The sequence below is a fragment of the Nycticebus coucang genome, chromosome 5 (assembly GCF_027406575.1).
Source record: "Nycticebus coucang isolate mNycCou1 chromosome 5, mNycCou1.pri, whole genome shotgun sequence".
NCBI classification, from domain to species: domain Eukaryota; kingdom Metazoa; phylum Chordata; class Mammalia; order Primates; family Lorisidae; genus Nycticebus; species Nycticebus coucang.
The window spans coordinates 136,056,549-136,075,804 of NC_069784.1; the positions used below are offsets into that span (position 1 = coordinate 136,056,549).

General features: G+C 39.3%; 1 protein-coding gene across 1 annotated transcript in view; it reads right to left on the reverse strand.

Moving 5' to 3' along the window:
- The window catches only part of PRKN (parkin RBR E3 ubiquitin protein ligase), a 1,304,782-nt gene that overhangs the window by 667,977 nt on the left and 617,549 nt on the right, over positions 1-19,256 (reverse strand). The window contains exon 5 of the mRNA XM_053591297.1: positions 9,223-9,306. Within this exon, the coding sequence (XP_053447272.1) occupies positions 9,223-9,306 (84 nt within the window). The remainder of the gene's footprint in view (positions 1-9,222; positions 9,307-19,256) is intronic.

Consider the following 19,256-nt stretch of genomic DNA (forward strand, 5'->3'; position numbering starts at 1 on the left):
TGGTGCAGATGAGTGCGAGCAATGGTAGAATATGGAGCCAGGCTGCCCACGCTGTGCACCTGGAGATGTCGTTTGTGACTATCCCAGGGAAAGCAAAACCAGCCGCCCTTTCATGCGACTAGACACTGGGAAAAATAAGAACTTATAGTCTAAATAGGAAAACATCCGGGAACTTCCCAGTCTCACTTTGTAAGATACTAATGAAATCTAAAGCAATTATGAAATAATCAAAACAAACACTGATCTCTTTGGGAACAGTGATGTGATCAAACTAAAACATTAATGAGAAACTTTTTGGACATAAATTGTGCAAATGTCTTATAAATCAAAAATGTTCAATATTAGCATACTTTTATTTACAACTCATTTTGTTTTAGCCAACATCTCTCAAGAAGGTGGAATTAGACATAAAGACTATGAATATTAACTTTTACTCAAACTACCATTCTGCTGGATGCACACTAGCCTAACGGGGGAAATATGAGAATAAATTGTATGTTGAGTAAGATAAAAACACCCCATTTGTTAAATTAAGTTTATGTTATTTATTATAGTTCAAGGAACAGTTTTAACTATCTGATTTCATTTGAAATAAATATTAGAGCTATTTTAAGAAATCCTACTCTGAAAGGAGGGGAAAAGAGGTCGAGAGGGGAGGGGAGGAAGAAGGCCCGGAGGAGGGAGAGTAGCTGGCGGGACCTCGCCTATTGTGCACAATGCAATGGTACATTTCAAAACTACTAAGAGTATCGTATAAAAGTCTTACTACAACAAATAAGTCAGAGAGATGAGGGCTACGTCAATCAGTCTGATTTAAGCATTCCACATTGTATATCTTAATCAGCAAATTGTACCCCATAATTGTACACAGTTCTGATTTAATAAAAAATAAATAAAATAAAATTCCCATGGGCAAATATCCAAAAAAAAAAAAACAAAGAAAGAAAGTAACCCTACTCTACAGTTTCTAATGAGAGAAAACAATATTTAGTGTAAAAGAGTTTAACCCCTGTCAAAATCAAATAATCTAAAACAGAAAATATTATTTTACATGGGATTTCAGGTAAATCTTACCTCTCAAAACTTTCAAAAACATAATATGTAATGTATGTTGTTAAGTAGAGAAATCAGCACCCCTCAACAAGAAAATAAAATGAGCTTGCTTGTTTATAAACTTTCTCTTTTTCACTTCCAAGGGACTTCCCTACCCTACAACTTGTTGTCCAGTTGTCAGGTGTGAAGGGAAAGGTGACACCCTCGCAGCCAGCCCAGCAATGCCTCCCTGCCACCACAGCACACCAGGGCCAGAGGTCTTCGCAGGGGAGTATCTGATGATGGGGAACTTACTCTCAGAAGTCATGACCTGGAACTCAGAGGCAACACTCTGACAGGAGGCTTCTGGGTGTTCTTTGGCCTCTATGTGTGCAAATAAAAGAAACTGGGAACCCCCAATAAACATACAAACACGATTATCATTTTCATTGTTTAAAGTATCATAGATAAAATATAAAATGAAGATTTGTGTAAAAAATTTAAGGTCTTATACTATAGCTAAAGTTGAATTAATTTTACTAATGAATGAAACTGCAGTGTATTTTAGCCCCTTTTTAAATCTCAAGCTGCCTAAAATTCTTTTTACAAAAAGGTTAGATACCTTTCAGTACTAATGCTATTCTCCTTCCTCAAATAATAGCGATTGGTATAAAGCTGAACTATGTTCAAGCTTGTATTTGCACTCTGAAAAACCAAGATTAAATCTTACTGCTATTTAAATGATCTAGTTATTGTCTTTATAAGTATAAATATTAAGACTGTATTAGGAACTCCACTATTTTAAATTTTAAATACATGGATATTTTGTCCAAGTGATGGAAATTAAAGTTTTTAGGAGAATATAATATGTATTGTCCAAAAGACTGTCAAAAATTAATGATGCCCCATAAATTTAAGTATGACAACTATTTTAAAATGTCTTTTTTTCCATTTCCATAAAAAACAACCCCCACACAATGACTTTAGAAAAATCAAGAGCAAAGGCTTATATTTAGTTGTATTGTGAAAATGGAATATAGAAAAATGGCTTTAAGAAAAAGGTTGAAAAGATAAATTTTCACATTGAACACTTAATCTCTGGGAGCCACTGGCATGGTTATTAAAATGTCTAAATGCCTTCGACTCTCTACTTAAACATTTATTTAGTTGTCACTATGTAAGGGAGAAAAAATAGTTGGATATGACAATTTCGTTTCCTACCGTCTTAGACATGTGTTTAGATAATTTTATCTATCTTCTTTCATAAAAAAGCATTTGTGGGCCCCAATTTCATGTTTAAGTACAAATTTAGCCACACACCAGTGTCTGATGTGTGTGTTTTTACTGCAGTTTGGTCCTGTATTTCCATGTGGATCTTTTCACTGATTCCATGATTTGCATGTCTATGTTTAAAGAGGTTTTGAGAGTCATATTTTTCGTGCTAATATTTAGATTCTTTAATCTTTTAAAATATGATCAGTTGTTAAAATGTTTCATATATGCTTCAAAAAGGGGGGTATTCTGCAGTTGCTGGGTGACCCTCTCCTGATGCCATCTGGTCACTGGTTGTGTGAATTTGCTGCATTCTTCCTGAATTTGCCAGCACTCAACTCCTCAGAATTAGCTTCCTTTCTCCCACTAGGGTGTTACATTTATCTATGTATTTGGTTCATTCTGACAGTTTCTTTAATATATTACTAAGATCATATAGTTTTAAACTGCATTATCTTTCTGGGTTATTAAAACTTATTAAAACCTATAAAGTAGGTTTAGATGACATTCCTCTTCCCCCTCCATTCCCCAAGTCTACTTTCTATCCAATTAAAACAGTTTCCACAGATATTTTAGTTAGTACTTCTTTGGACTACAATTTTCCATTCTTGCACTTTCAATGCTTTTGTTCCATGTTTTAAGTACATCTTCTGTAACCTACACAAAGTTGGATCTTATTTTGTAATCGAGCCCAGGAACCGCGTCTTTTAAACTTCAGTGAGTGCGCTCGCATTTCACTTCATTACTGTCTGACGTGGTTTTATTTTCACCGTATCTGTGTGAGATATATACTTACTTGTCCACCTTTCCTGTATTTTTCTCTCTCCCCCTTTTTATTTTTCCTCACTGATTTTCACCTCTACCAATTTGACATTCTATATTTTATTTCAAGTCCCTGGATGATTATCCTAGACAGTGTAAATGTGTCTTCAGCTTAAAGGGGTATGATGTTGACAATCAATGGACTGACCAGATCTAGGCCAGGAACTGCTTCCTGGGAGGTCACTCCAGCCTGAGGTTCTGACAAGGCTGGTAAAGATGATGACCCTGCATGGGGACCTATCACCTTCTTCAAGCATGCAGTTGAGTGCCTGTCTTGGGAGAGTAGGGGATTCCTCGCCCAGGCCCAGAGGTGGCATCGGCCATGGAGACCCTGAAGAACTTTGCACTCATGCCCTGGGACTCAAGGCCACCCACCCCAATGGTCACCCAGCTAGAGCATGATGAGGTCCCTGGGTAGTGAACAGCCAGGATTTGAACCAGCCAAGGCAAGAGAGGCCCAGCTTTGAATCTATCAATCAATCCATGGTGTTCAGAAAGGTCTTCAAGGAGAAGTCCTCCTTATTCACTGCCAAGAAATTCACAAGGGAGAGAAGTCCCGTGTGTGAGGAATGTGAGGAATTAATCATGCCTTGCAAGTGCAGCAAGAGTAAGGGTGCCTTCCTCAAAATCCCCTCCTCATTCAGCACTAGAAAGTTCTAGGTAAAGAAGGGTTTTTGAATGCAGTGAAGACATGGAAGCCTAGAGCCAAAGCTCTCATCTCCTCTGGAGTAAGAAAGTCCACAGGCAGGCGAAGCCAGCTGGGGGAACTGCTGCTCACTCCATACCAGACACCAACGAAGAGCGTCTCCCGCCGGCGCTCACCCCGAGAGGTGCCATGAGCACAGGCAGTACAGGGAGCCTTCAGCCGTGGCCCCTGCCGCAAATGTCACCTGGAAGCTCACAGGCTGAGAGGCCGTGAGAGCATAGCTCAGGTGGGAGATAATCAGCCGGAGACACACACTTAGTAGTTGACACCAGAGAAAGTCGGGGCTGTCACGTATGAAGCAATTCCTTCAGCCATCTCTGCGTTCCTGTTAAGGAAAAATGCATTCCCGCTCGAGGTGGACAGGAGCGTAGCCCTTGGAAGAAAGCCTCTGGTCACAATATAATCCAGGCACCAGGCACCGTGCTGTGAGGGACAGCCCCCAGAGCCACACACGTGTGAAGCCTTCAGGAACGACACTGGACTTTCTGACCTCCCCAGCGGCCGGTGGCAGAAGCTGTTCCTCCTCTGCATCCTGGACGGCCTGAGGATGCACAGTGCCCCTGCCCTCACGGCAAGGAAGGCAGCCTCTCCTCTCTCTCGCACTCGCTGGATGGCATCCGATTGTCCTGTGTCATGAGACAGTCCCCCTGCCCCTTGTCTGGCCGAGGCAGCCTGAGAGGTGTCTTCTGGAAGCTTCTGGGCCAGCTTTTCTTGCTGCATAGACCTTTGTCTGTATGAGACAGACAGCTTGAGGTTTGAAATTTTATGTGAAATCTTCTAATTCTATGAGTATTGGCAACGAATTTCAAAAGCTTTTTACTGGAGTGTCACTGACATCAAATCGACTCTCATGTATGATACTTTTGATGAGTTCTGACATGCGTACACCACTGTGAGACCAACACTGCAATCAAGATAATGAACAATTGATCGCCCTAAAAGATTCCCTGGACCCTTTTCCACATCTTCCTCATGTTCCTACGTGCCAGCACTCGATCCCTGGCAACCACCATGCATTTTACATCACTATCGATTATTTGCATTTTTTACAATTTCACAAAACCTGAGTCATGAAGTATCTACCTTTTTGTTTGGCCTCTTTCCTTAAGCATAGTTACCTGGGATCCATCCATGCTACAGAACACGTCAATCGTTAATTCCCCTTTATTGCTGAGCAGTGTTCCTTTCTGTGGACATACCAGTTTCTTCTTTACTCATTCAACCACTTTTAAATTCTTTCCAGTTTTTACCTTCTACACTTGATCTTAGCCAAAAGGCCGAGAAGCGATTCCAGTTTTTACCTTCTAAAAATTAAGATGCTATAATTTATGTGTCCAAACCAGGTTTAATTTTAGTCACTATCTTTACTTTTTTGGTTAAACACACAACGACCCTGGAATACTTTAACTTTATGCTTTGCGCTGACATAATTTATATTTGTAAATACTTCTAAACATCAAATACTATATTTATTGTTGTATTTTTGTTTAGATTTATCTAAATTTTTAAACCACTTCTCAAATTTCAGGCTTTCTTTCTGGAATTATTTTCTTTCTGAAATGTGTAATTTATTTTAAAAAAATTAAGTAAAAACAGATAGAAGTAAATTTTTTTAGTTCTGTTTGCCTGAAAATGTCTTTATTGTTGTTCCTGTCCTGCATTCTTAAAAAATTTTCCTCAAATAAAATTTTACATTAACTTTTGTTTTCTTTCAATATTTTTTTTTCAATTTTTTTTTTTTAATTAGGTCATGAAAGCTATAACCCAGTTATAACCTAAGAATATGGGGAAGAGGGAGAGGGAGGGGAGGGAGGGGGCAGGATGGGCAGAGGGAGGGTGATTGGTGGGATTCTTTCAATATTTTGAAGACACCGCTTCCCTGTCATCTCTCTTTTAATATGGATGTTGCTTAATTCATTATCAGGTGAGCTGTCAACCGTACATAGATAATGAGTCTTTGTCATTCTAGCTGTCTTTAGAACTTTCTCTTTGACTTTATTCTCTGCAATTTCAGTACAATCTGTTTGGGTGGGTTTCAATTTATTCATACTACTTGGGGTTTATTAGAATTCCTGAGTCTTGCAAATTATGGGAAGTTCTGCTTTGTCGTCTCTTTAAACACAGCCAGTTCACTGTATCCATGGGCTCCTATCTATGGATGCACCAGCCACAGACCAAAAATATTCAGGACAACAAACAAACCATCTGTTCCGATCATGTAGAGATGTTTTTTCTTCTCATTATTCCCTGAACAATTCAGTATATCAACTATTTACATGGCATTTACATTGTAAGTAGCTATTACAAGTAATCTAGAGATGATTTAAAGTATGTGGAAGGATGCACACACATTATAAGCAAATACTATGCCATTAGGAAGAAGGGACTTGAACATCTGTGATTTTGGTATCCACTGGGGTAAGGGGTACGAGAACCAATACCCCCACAAATATTAAGGGATGACTGTATTATCTTTCCACCTTTTTCTCTATAATTTTGATTTGGAAATCTGGTATTTGAAATTTTTGAATTCTATCTTCCATGTTTTTTAACTTTTCTTGTATATTTTAAGATCATTATTTTTTTTCCTGGCTGAATCTTGGGTAATTTTTTCAGGTCAGATTTCAGAGCTAAGTTCTGATTTATCTTTTCACCTATGTCTTACCTGCTATAGTCCATTTAATAAGTTTTGTGTCATTTACAGTTTTTAATTCTAGAATTTGTGTGTGTGTGTTGTTTAATCTGACTAGATGTTGATATGGATGTGATATCCATAATCTAACTGGATATGATAGTTAAACATATCAAGCATACTTGTATTTTCCCCCAATTATTTCAATTTCTGTATTCAAGTTTGAATTCTGTTCACTCTCATTTATAATGGCTTGTTTCTATATTTTGTGATGTTTCTGACTGTTACTTCATACTCCATCAGACATTAACCAAGGAAATTATCTGAGGACTTATTTTAAAATACAGGTTTCCTGAGAGGACATGGCCAATCTTAGCACTGTAGCCAACATTACTAACTCATGACTATGTTAAACAACGTTCAAGGCCAAGGACTTTATGTGCTACCTAGGGAGAGTTAATATTGTCCCTCAAATCAAGTAAACATGGGTTTACACTTGCAAATTCTTATGGGTAACATTTTCTCTTCTACCTAGAGCAGCGGTTCTCAACCTGTGGGTTGCGACCCACAGTAACTGTAGTAAAGGGCTCATAATTGCACTAATGTACACAGCCATGATTTAATAAAAAAAAATCCTATCTTTAAAAAAAAAGGGGGGGGGAGCACGGCATTAGGTTGAGAACCACTGACCTAGAGTAAGCACAAAATAGGCCCAATACCTACTACCTTCCTCTCCAGTTGACTGAATGAGGCAAACACATGTTGTGGGTTTTTGCTTTATGTAGGATTCTGTGGTTGCACGTTTTACCTTGAAGAGGTCCCAACCCCTAATGAAGTCTCCTGTGTGCATCTGGCCAATCTGTAGTTCTAGCCCTCAATTTTCAGTAGTGTCCCCAAGGTGACAACTGGCTGCAGCTTACACAATTTCCAGAGTCCAGATTTCTCTTAAGTTTTGGCATATAAACTGTTCTTTACTGTGTTTTCAGCACAACTATTATTTTAAAACTACATGTTTTGTCACAGTGGCTCATCTATATGTAGTCCCAACTACTCGGGAGGCTGAGGCAGGAGGATCAGTAGGGGCCAGGAGTTCAGGGGTTCAGTGCACTAGGAGCTCGCCTAGTGTGACCTCATCGCGACCTCATCTCTTAAAACAAGTGAAAAACAAATGTTTTGTAATTTAATCAAGTATTTGTACATGGTGTGTACTGCAAGTTTTTAGAAGTATCAGTTCACCATGCTGTTGGAAATAGAGTTGCAATATAATTTAATTTACATTGACTCCTATGTATTGACATCTAAGGTAAGTTGAATATTCAATAAGCAAAGGGTGTGATTTTCCACACTATTCCTCTGACTAATTTGAAAAAAAATAAATCTTTGGAGATGCAGAATTGTCTCATTTGCTATGACTAACTCCTGCCAATTATTATCAAGGTGTCTGAGACTCAGTCTGACTGTCAATGATTGAAGTCTACTTTCAAAGAACCTCACATTCCTGCAAAGGTGATATGGAAACCACAGTGTTACAGACAGCAGAGGATGGATGAGTAGATGGATGGATGGGGGTACACAGAGATGCACATGTGGACGGTTACCTGTATGTGTGACGACACGTAGGTGCATATAACTATAAAGCATTATCAGATGCAATTCTGTCTACGTGCTAGGTATACTGTAACACGCAGATGTTTATTTGTGCACATGCATATATATAATTATACTTAAGAATTCTGTCCTATAAAATATGCACATTTTAATTTCATCCCAGTAGAAAACTTGCAAGGTTGTACCATGCCTTGATATCTACGCGTGACATACAAGTCATTATTTTTCTTTAGGATTTGCATTAATAAAGATCTGTTCCTAGTCCACATCCCTAATTTGGTGGAGAATAATATCTCACAGCTACTGTCTTTGTTTCCATGCACCTGTGCAGCGGATGGGCACAGAAGACACACCTAATAATTCCAGCTCAAACACAGCATCTATTCATGCTGACGCACTTTGCTCCTCAGAGGAGATGTCACGTGCCAGCTGGCTCTGACAGTTTGGAACTAACATTGACACTTGTGCTGGCACTGTAACAGCAGTGTCTACAGCTCAGGAAGTTGCACAAATTATGATGGACCCAGGGACTTTTGAGGTAAAAAGTATAATATGCATGACCGTAATACTAAAATTATTTTAAAGATAAATTCAGAGTTTAGTATCTTGTTCAAGAAGTATCTGCTATCCATGAAATATATGGCATACGCTTGCAAAGAAAAAATGGGTTGCGTAGAAGAAAGGGTAGTAATTCAATTATAAAGCTCATCACCCATGTTACATTTTGTAAGAGTCCACTATATCAGAAAACCACTGAAGAAAGAGATAAAACAAGCAATTTTTGAGTAATGCGGTGAATATATAAAAAATATTACGACATCGGGAAAAAGATTAGATTTTGTTATTTTTCTAGCTCTGAACTGGCTTAGGCTCTTTTTTCTATTCCATGAATATCACTTTGTAAGGAGCTTAAATCAGCACATTTCAACATAGTCACCAAGAGAGGTTAAGTCGCTAGGAAAGTGAGCCTGGAAGGCGGGGACATAGGAGGGATGTCACCGACACATCTGAATATCATGATACTTTTGGTGAATATTAATAGATGGAAAAAGTCACTTGGAGTTTTTGTCTGTATTCTAATTTCCCAGCAAACATCAAAGATGTCAGCCTTTACTTATTTTAAAAAGAATTAATTTAACCAGGCACTTACTGCTGTAGTCCCAGGGCAGTTTGGAGACTGGCATTCACCACTCATCCGGTTTGGAATTAAGACATCTTCCCAGCAAGATGGACCCTTTGAAAAAAACAAAAAAGAAAGAAAAACTCAACAACCTTCATGGTACACAAATTATAATACAAGTGTACTCCCCGTACATTTTCTAAGATTTCTCCATTTATATTATAAAGTGGCAATGAAACCAGTGTGTAGTCCACTGATATTTCTAAGTGTGGCCCTCAGACCCAGAGGGTTCTGCTAGGTCAAAACTATCTTCATAAATATATGAAGAGTGTAATCGGTATTTTGCTCCAAATATGTTCATTTTCCACTCATAACCTCTTTCCAGGGCCCTGCTTGAATGCTGTCTTATTCAAAAGGCCATCCCTGACCTTGTGCCCCATCTCCCAGCCCTCCCAGCCTTCCTTTTCTTTGTAACAATCATCTCACCCCAAGCAGTGACCCAATGCTGAGCAATGGCTGTCTATTCTCTCCCTGACTTGGTCCATTCTGGTCTCTGCAACACCCAGAACAGCAAAGTCTTCTTAGTTCATCAAGAAAGACTTAAGATGAATTATCAGTGTCAATTAATACAAACTTCAACAAATCTAGACTGGCCAAAAATACTAAGAACAGAAAGCACCTCATGGGTTTTGTTCACAGACGTCCTGCACATAGTTGGAAGAAAGTGGGAACACCCCCGCTAAGTCAAATAGTGCACAACAACCAAAATGCACTGTCCTTATTTACTAACAATAGATTGGTGAAAGGGATACAAAATTGGATTATAGTAGGACTTGGAAAAAAAAAGTAGAAGGAAATAAAGATGATACCTGTATCGTTTTAGTGAGTAGGCTCCCTCATAACTGTCTTAAGTTCACTGCCGTGTTAACAGGTGATGTTACACACAAGTGCAAACTACACTCAGTGAGTGTCTTTGGAGGGAAGCAGCAGGTGTGGGGCACACCTGGGGACTGCCTGTCACCACTGGCCTCCTCCCGAGCACACAGGTGACCTCTCCAGAGGTACCACTCAAATTACTCTCAACACTAAGATGTGTAAACCCATAATGCCGATGGCCGCCAAAGAAAGTGCTGCGGAAAAGTCAGGCTCGCGCTTTCCTGGCAGAGCGGCTCAGGCCGCAGCAGATGAGCCTCAGTTCCTGGAAGACCACAAGGGACCTGAGGGCTCACCTAGAAATAAATAGATAAATAAATAAAAATAAGCAACATTATAAACAGGAGACAGGGCAGTGGGAGCCCCAAGGCAGCAAAATTTCAGAAGATCCTAAAACCTTTTAGGCAGAGAGGTCAGGTCATCAACTTAGGAACAAAAACCAAAATAGAATTTTAAAATTGCGACAATACTTTCAAAGCTCAAAGGGAAAGATTTTCAACACCAAATTCTGTACCTGACCTAATTATCAATAAAATGAGAAATTAAATGGGAGAATAAATAGCCTGGGAGGCACCAGGAGGGGACAGTTGAGGTGGGCCAGGGCTCTGCAGGCAGGCAGGACAGAGGCCCCGCAGCAGTCTGCTCACCGTGGTGAGTCACCAGACAGGATATGACTGGCAGAGTGCAGAGCTGAGAAAGCATCTTTGCAGCTCTAACAGGAACACAGGGAGAAAGGCTGCAGGGGACATGTGCGTGTGGAGTTTCCAAAGGTGTGGGGTGAGGCCGGCGCCCGGCACAAGGTGGGAGAAAGGCAGGACAAGGCAGTAGCTATAGCAACATTACCATCAAAGACATTTGGACCCAGCCAGTGTTCTAAGCTGCAGGAGTAAGCTGGTCACCATGTGTGAGCCCTGACCTGTCCCTGCTCCAGACCCCAGCAGAGCAGCCCAACCCCCTGCAGCAGAAGCTTGTGGCAAAGTCCCGAGGCATGAAGAGGCCCTCAGCCACTTCCTGGAGTACACGTATGTGCTGGCTACCCACCTCGACCAATACACACGTGAGCACACTCACACGCATCACACACACACGTGTATACACACTCACAGACCACCTACACCACACCCATACACGCCCCCACACTGCACACACCAGACACACACACACATGCACACACATACGTACACATGCACTATTCTAGAGAAAAGCTGGAGAAGCAGAGGAATTCTGGGCTAACCTCTGCCTGAAAAAGACTGAACCATTCTTCAGAGGCTGTTTAACCCAGACCTCAAAGGAAGCCAAAATTGGAATTCGCAGATCATTAACCCCAAAGCCACTATTTGAACTGGAAGTGAGTTTGCAGAAAGAGTCACAGCAGGTCTGAGGGGGGCCCTGGGCCGGCACTTGGGACCTTGGATTTCAGAAGGGTCCCCACCATTCCCTTACTGATGTGGGTGGTTTGGCTGAGCTTCACCTTGATACAAACTACAGTTTATGCCCCAAACCTTCTTTCCCTCTGTGAGCGTGGAGTTTTGATAAGCATAAGGCAGAGGTCACCACAGCCTCATTAAGCAGCTGGGCATGGAATCTTTTCTCGGCAAACAACACTTCACACATTGTCACAACTGGCTGCTGGAGAAGCCAGGACTCGGTTGTGACCACTGGGAAAGGCCTTTGGGAGTCCGGCCTGTTTCCTCAGTCTCTTCCCATTCGCCTTGCCCTTTGCTGACTTTCCTATAATTAGCCTTGGCCCTGTGTGATGATAAACCAAGTCCTGTATGTGAATCTGATGAATCACAGAATCTGGAGGGAGGACGTAGTCTTGGGGATGTAACGGCACACGGTTAGTCATCAGAGGATGTTCTCCCAGTCACACAGGAGGGTCAGGGCTCAACGTAAGATCATATCAAACATGAAGAGTAAGAAATTTTGCTTTCCTTGCACATCCCACTGTAGTCATACTAATGCAAAAACACTTGATTTTCAATCTTAGGACCACACCTTGAGAGCAGACAGGTGGTTTTAATTGTCGGTATGTAACATAATACATACATTAGTCAGCTTGGACAATGTGGAAGTGAAAACACAGATATGAAGAATAGAAAGCTAAGTAAAGCTGGGAGAGAAGGGGAAAGGAGGGGATTAATACCCTCACCCACCAAATCATCGCTATTAGCATAAGGCCATTTCCACGCCTGACTTTTATACACATGCGTGTATTCACTTGATCAAAATTACAAATGTATTGAAATAAAAGAGGCATGATACCTAGAGCCTTCATGTATTCATCAGCCTTGCCTTCCTGGTTTAAAGTGAGAATTCAATGAGGGTAAACAGACCTAGAATGTAGGCTCCAACTATGATCAAACTTGAGTCTTTGACCAGGACCTAGTGGGCATGCCTTGCATATTTGTTTGTGTTAATGTCTGTTTCTCTGTTGATAGTGGTTTGTTCTATTCTTGTGGACATTACCAATCATATTTCTCTCACTTTTAGACAACAAGGAAAACATGAAAGTTCAGTCTGAAGCTCCGGCAACTTTACATAACTCATAATACATACTTGGTTTACTAATATTACCCTTGGCTCCATATTACTTTTCTTTGATCCATTTCCTCATCTAATTCATTTGTCTCGGTTTTCATCTTAATGTCTCCCTGCAAGCTTGTCACATCATTTTGAAATGAGTCCGAGCATAATTAGGTAATGTGAGTGTCTCATGACTTTTCTCTTTTCACTCCCCAGAGTTACTGACGGCTCTAACAGGAGCAGCATCTCAGCATCCTAGGACAATAGTCATCTCTCCCCAGGAGCAGAGTGACTGTGCTAAGCTGTGGCTGGTGGTGACTCAGTGAACGGGAGCACACTGAGGCTCTGAGAGGTCTCTGAGGCTCTAAGGAATCCATTTCACTGAGGTTATCCCTTCACTCCAGGGGACAACACTGTTTTCGCTATCAACATGGAGGACGTACACGGGTAAAAGAGAAACCCAACACGGCAACAGCTAACAAGGAGCCTAATAATCAAATTCAGGAGTGAGGTCCCATTTATATTCCCATTTTACTGCTCAGAGTAAAATTTCCTTCCTCAAATTCTAGAATTAAATGATATTTTCTGTGAATATCACAGATATTTATCTTTCATATTTTGATTTTTTAGTGTCTAGACAGCAACTAAAACATGGGACAATTCCTATAATCGTCACATAAGATATATTATCTGACAAATCATACGTTATACAGAGAAATGACTACAGTGCACATTTATAATTTTCTTGATCTCAACACATAACATAATGGTAAATGTAGGAAAACAGAACTTTTTTGAATGTAGGAATTCAATATGATACAATATATATGCTCATTTATTCATATTACTCACATTATTAATATGAAAGTCGCAACTATCCTGAAAAGAGAAGCAAATGTCTCAGTGAATTTATATCATTACAAAGCAGACTTAACTTTGCTCCTAATTTTAGAAAATGTAAAATCTGAATTGCCTAATCACTGCACATGCTATTTCAATAGTTGCATGGCTGAAGCATCTATAACTAATAGTTTCTATATAAAAGACAGAAAGATCTTTGGATTAAAAGATTAAAAAGGGCTGCCAATCACATGATGTTAAAAGAAGGCTATGCATTACAACAGGTCTAAGAATTTATTTTATCTCTCAAATCTAGAGAATTGAAGCTATCTGAAAAACTACCAGATAGAACAATATGAAATACTGGCCTCATAAAGAATCATTTGGCTGGATTTTTAGAAAACTTTCTCCTTTTTGCCTAGTAATTGTTACCACCGGGAAAAATATATAAATTATTTGAGCTACTATAGCAAGGATGAACAAACTGAGATCTGCTGGTTAAATCTGGTCCAGGCCCTGCTTTTCTGTACAGCCTATGAACTAAGAAATATTTTCACATTTTTAAATGGCTGGAAAGCATTGAAAAAAAGAAGAAGAAGAATGGTTCATGACACATGAGAGTTGTGAAGGTCCAATTCCTGCGTCCACAAATACAGTTTCGTTAGCACCCAGCAGCGTGTACTCTCTGCTTGCTCTGCTGCTACACGGGCAAAACTGAGCTGTCGCAACAGACTTCGTGATCTTCCAGGCCTACGATATTTACATCTGGGCCTCTTACGGAAAAAGCTTGCCAATCCCTGATGTATAGTAAATAATATTTCCCAAATTGATATTGAAAAGTAGTTTTGTTTTTAACACTGTGACAGCGTTTTGGCTATAATCACATTAGTTCATATGAGTAGGCGTGGCCTACATCTTAAGTGAGAAATTACAATTCAAATCTTAGAGCTGCTGACCTGATAAACCTGAAATGATGTGGACAGAGAGGCAGCAAATAGATCCAGTGAGCCATTAAGTTCTTAGAATCAGTAACTGGATAATAACAGCTAGAGATGACATTTGAGAATTTTCCTAACGTTATCAACACCAGGCATAGGTAGAACGTCATTGAAACGTGTCTGTATGATGCTTGTAAATCAGAAATTCAGGTGAGAGACCCAATAAATGAAAAGAGTGATAAAATCTATAAAATGTGAGTTTTAAAATTTATTTTTAAAAGTTCTAGAACTAATAATATACAAAAGTCATTTGGCTGTCTTTCAATGCCCAGCCAAGTGGAAAAATGAAGTACTTAACTGGCTAATTCATATCCAAATGTCACAAGATCTAGGTAGACAAAGCAAAAAGATTTTCTCCTTGAATTATCTGAATAAATGCTGTAATCTGCTCTTCATTTGTGGGTGTATGCATTGCTGCTTAGAATTTATTTTCCGAAATGTTACTCTGAAGGGTTGGCATTTACAGTTTTTGAAAAAGACTTATTTGAATAGTAATTTTATTTAAATAAGCTGTACTTTAACCTATTATCTCATGTTATCATCAAATCGGTTTCATTTAAAGTATTCTCTTGAATGAGTCCACAAATATTTAAGCCGTATAATTAAACGTCAGGGACTAAAATAATTTTGGGAATCACACCAGGGATATGACACAACAGCAAAACTGTCATTAAAATAGCTACACTCAGGGGCTTTATCTTCCCTTGTTCTTTTTTTATACCCATTTTCAACAAAATGATGAAGAGAAGATGCTTTGAAGTTCACAAACCTGTCAAATCTCATTTCTCCCATTTACTAGCAATACGTTCTCGAGCTGCCTTCATTCACTCCTCCCCACTTAGTGTCCCTCATCAGACACGTGAGGAACCCAACACCTCTTCAGACAGCAGTCATGAGATCAAACGAAACCACACGTTTTAATACCTTGCACAGTGCCTGACACATAGTGACTCAAAAAAAAGGCAACTTCTTTTTTCTTTCTTTCTTTTTTTTATTGTTAACTCATAGCTGTGTACGTTAGTGCAATCAAGGGGTACAATGTGCTGGTTTCATATACAATCTGAAATATTCTCATCAAACGGTTCAATGTAGCCTTCGTGGCATTTTCTTAGTTATTGTAGGTAGACATTTGTATTCTGCATTTAGTAAGTTTCGCCTGTACCCATTCTAAGATGCACCGTAGGTGTGGCCCCACCCGTTACCCTCCCTCCACCCTAACCTCCACCCTCCCTTCCCCTTCCTTGGCCCTTTCCTCATAGTCTTGTGCTATAGTTGGGTTATAGCCTTCATGTGAAAGCTATAATTTAGCTTCATAATAGGGCTGAGTACATTGGATACTTTTTCTTCCATTCCTGAGATACTTTGCTAAGAAGAATATGTTCCAGCTTCATCTATGTAAACATGAAAGAGGTAAAGTCTCCATCTTTCTTTAAGGCTGCATAATATTCCATGGTATACATGTACCACAATTTGCTAGTCCATTTGTGGGTCGATGGGCACTTGGGTTTCTTCCATGACTTAGCAATTATGAATTGGGCTGCAATAAACATTCTGGTACAGATGTCTTTGTTATATTGTGACTTTTGGTCTTCTGGGTATAAACCTAGTAAAGGAATTATAGGATTGAATGGCAGGTCTATTTTTAGGTCTCTAAGTATTCTCCAAACATCCTTCCAGAAGGAACGTATTAGTATGCATTCCCACCAGCAGTGTAGAAGTGTGCCCTTTTCTCCACATCCACGCCAACATCTCTGGTTTGGGGATTTTGTTATGTGGGCTACTCTTACTGGGCTTAGGTGATATCTCAAAGTAGTTTTGATTTGCATTTCTCTGATGATTAAGGATGATGAGCTTTTTTTCATGTGTTTATAGGTCGTGTGTCTGTCTTCTTTAGAGAAGTTTCTCTTCAAGTCCCTTGCCCCTGAGATGGGATCACGTGTTCTTTTCTTGCTAATACGTTTAATAACCAGAATCCATAGAGAACTCAAACATATTAGCAAGAAAAAAATGGCAACTCTTACAAGTGTTAATTCTTATTTGCCAAAATGAGAACTACCTGAGCAGGCTTATTTTTAGTTTAGTAAATATCAGAGCAATAGGAGCTACTTCCAAAGCACATGACTTAGCCCAGTGGGTTTTAAAATTCTTCCTTTTTCTCAATTTCTCTATATTCAGTCATTTGTAGGGATCTTGTCACTTTCCAGAGCATGTGCGTAGAGCTCTTCTAAAGCAGATCTCTCCATCTGTCATACAGCGGATATTATTCTGCACATCCACCCTGATTCGAAGATTTGATTTAAAGATTCTAAGCTTCCAACAAAGCTAAGCACAGTGCTGTGATTGTGGCAAGGGCTCAATAAATGCAACCATTAAGTAGTAAGCAGGGAAAATGATAAAGAAAAAAATGCTTTGAACCAAAATATTCATCCTTTCACCAAATAATTATTGAATAGCTCTGAGAATACAGTCTTGCAGCTTTTATGAAATATCTGCAAGAGCTGGTATTACAAATGAGCTGGTTGCACTGATTCAAATGGATAGAATTTTTTTAAAATGCTCAATCCAAATATTAGCAAGATGTAAGGCAAATGGAAAACATGCTGCTGGTGCAAATGTAAAAGTATACAGCTTCTTTGGAAATCTATTAGACATTATTTTAAGAAGTAAACATATAGCTAACATATGATTCAGCCATTCCACTCCTAGGTATTTACCCAAGATAAATGAAAATACATCCAGACAGAGAATTGCAGACAAATACTCATGACAGTATTAAATCATATTAGCTTCAAACTGGAGACTGTCCAGTGTCCATGAAAATATGAATGGATGAAATACTACAAAATGTAGTATTTCGATTCAGTTGAATACAATTCAATAATGAACAATGTGATATTACTTATAAATGCAACAACATGGATCATTCTCAAAATTATACTGTGTAAAAGAAGCCAAACGTAAAACACAACATGCTACATGATCCCAGTTATTTCGAATGCAAACAGATCTATAGTGACAGAAACAGATCCGCAGAGCTTGGGAGTAAAAGCACAGAGTGGGGTGTGCTATGTAAAAGCAGGAGGCATATTCTGGGGATTTGTATTTGGTTCAATTGTGTTCGCTCAAAATTCCTATGTTTAAATACTAACCCATAGTACCGCAGAATGTGAGTGTTTTACTGTAATCCTAACATTCTGGGAGGCCGAGGCGGGTGGATTGCCTGAGCTCATAGGTTCAAAACCAGCCTGAGCAAGAGTGAGACCTCGCCTGTAAAAATAGCCAGGCCCTGTGGTGGGCACCCATAGTCCCAGGTGCTCAGGAGGCTGAGGCAAGAGGACTGCTTGAGCCCAAGAGTTTGAGGTTGCTGTGAGATGTGACACCATAGCACTCTGCCAAGGGTAACAAAGTGAGACTCTGTCTCAAAAGAAAAAAAAAGAAAAGAATATGAGTGTTTTAAAGAGTGAATTAAGTTTAAATGAGGTTATTAGGGCCCAGTCCAATATGACTATAAATCTCATCTCATAAGCAGAGAATTTAGGTCACAGACACACCAAGGAGAAACCTTGTGAAGACACGGGGGATGAGACGGTCCCTTGCAAGCCAAGGAAGGAATCTCACAAGAAACCAACCCTGGGGATACCTCATCTCAGACATTTAGCCTCCAGAACTATTAGAAAGTAAACTTCTGTTGTCTAAACCACCTCACCTGTGGTACTTTGTTCTAGCAGAGAAGTATGGGAGTTATGCGAATATTCACTACCTTGACTGTGGTGATGACCTTATGTAGTTACATTCTGGTCTGAACTCCACAAGTTGTACCCTTCAAATGGAGGCAATTTAATTTTCACAAATTACTCCTCAATAAAGTACATTAAAAAAGAACAAAGACTTAACAAGGCAATTCAATGAGGAAAGGAGAACCTTTATACCGAAGGCTGCTCAAACACACCCCTTCCTCACTCCACAGAGAAGGTAAATGAGAACATCTCTCCCACCCTGGGCCAGGCAGAACCGCCTTACAAGGACACAGACAGGGCAGCCCTCAGAAAGACATCTGTAAATTGAACTTCAGTGAAAACTAAAGCTCATCAAAAGACATTCTAAACATGAACATAAGCCATAACATTACAAAAAATATTTATAATACATATATTTGTGGGATTCACCTCAGAATGTATAAACAACTTTTACAAATTAACAACCCAGAGAGAAACACCCCAAATAAAACTAAGCAAAATCTGAAATGGACTGTTTACAAAGGAAGACATTCAAATGGCCAACGATCATATAAAATAATGGGCAACATCCTTAATAATCAGGAAAATACAAATTAAAAGTATAAGATAAAAATTTCACTTGGTTTTATATTTTAGCCATATAGATAATGACTAAGATGTAAAATAAAAAATACTGATAATACTAAACACTAGCAATAAGATAAAAGTCAACCAACATTCTCATACAGAGTTATAGGAGTATGAAACTATCACTTTGGAAATAGTTTCACAATTTCTTATAAAGTTAAACATATAGCTAGCCCATGACTCAGCAATTTCGCTCCAAGATGTTGATCCAAGAAAAATGAAAATATTTGTATAAACACACAGGATCCCCAAAGGCAAGAACAAGAATCTCACATAGCAGCCAAACCTAGAAACAAGCAAATATACCTGGATAGTGAATAAACAAATAAGCACCCAGCACATATTCATCAATTAAACCACACAGCGTGGATGCATCTCAAAACAAAAGACATAGTTAGTGAAA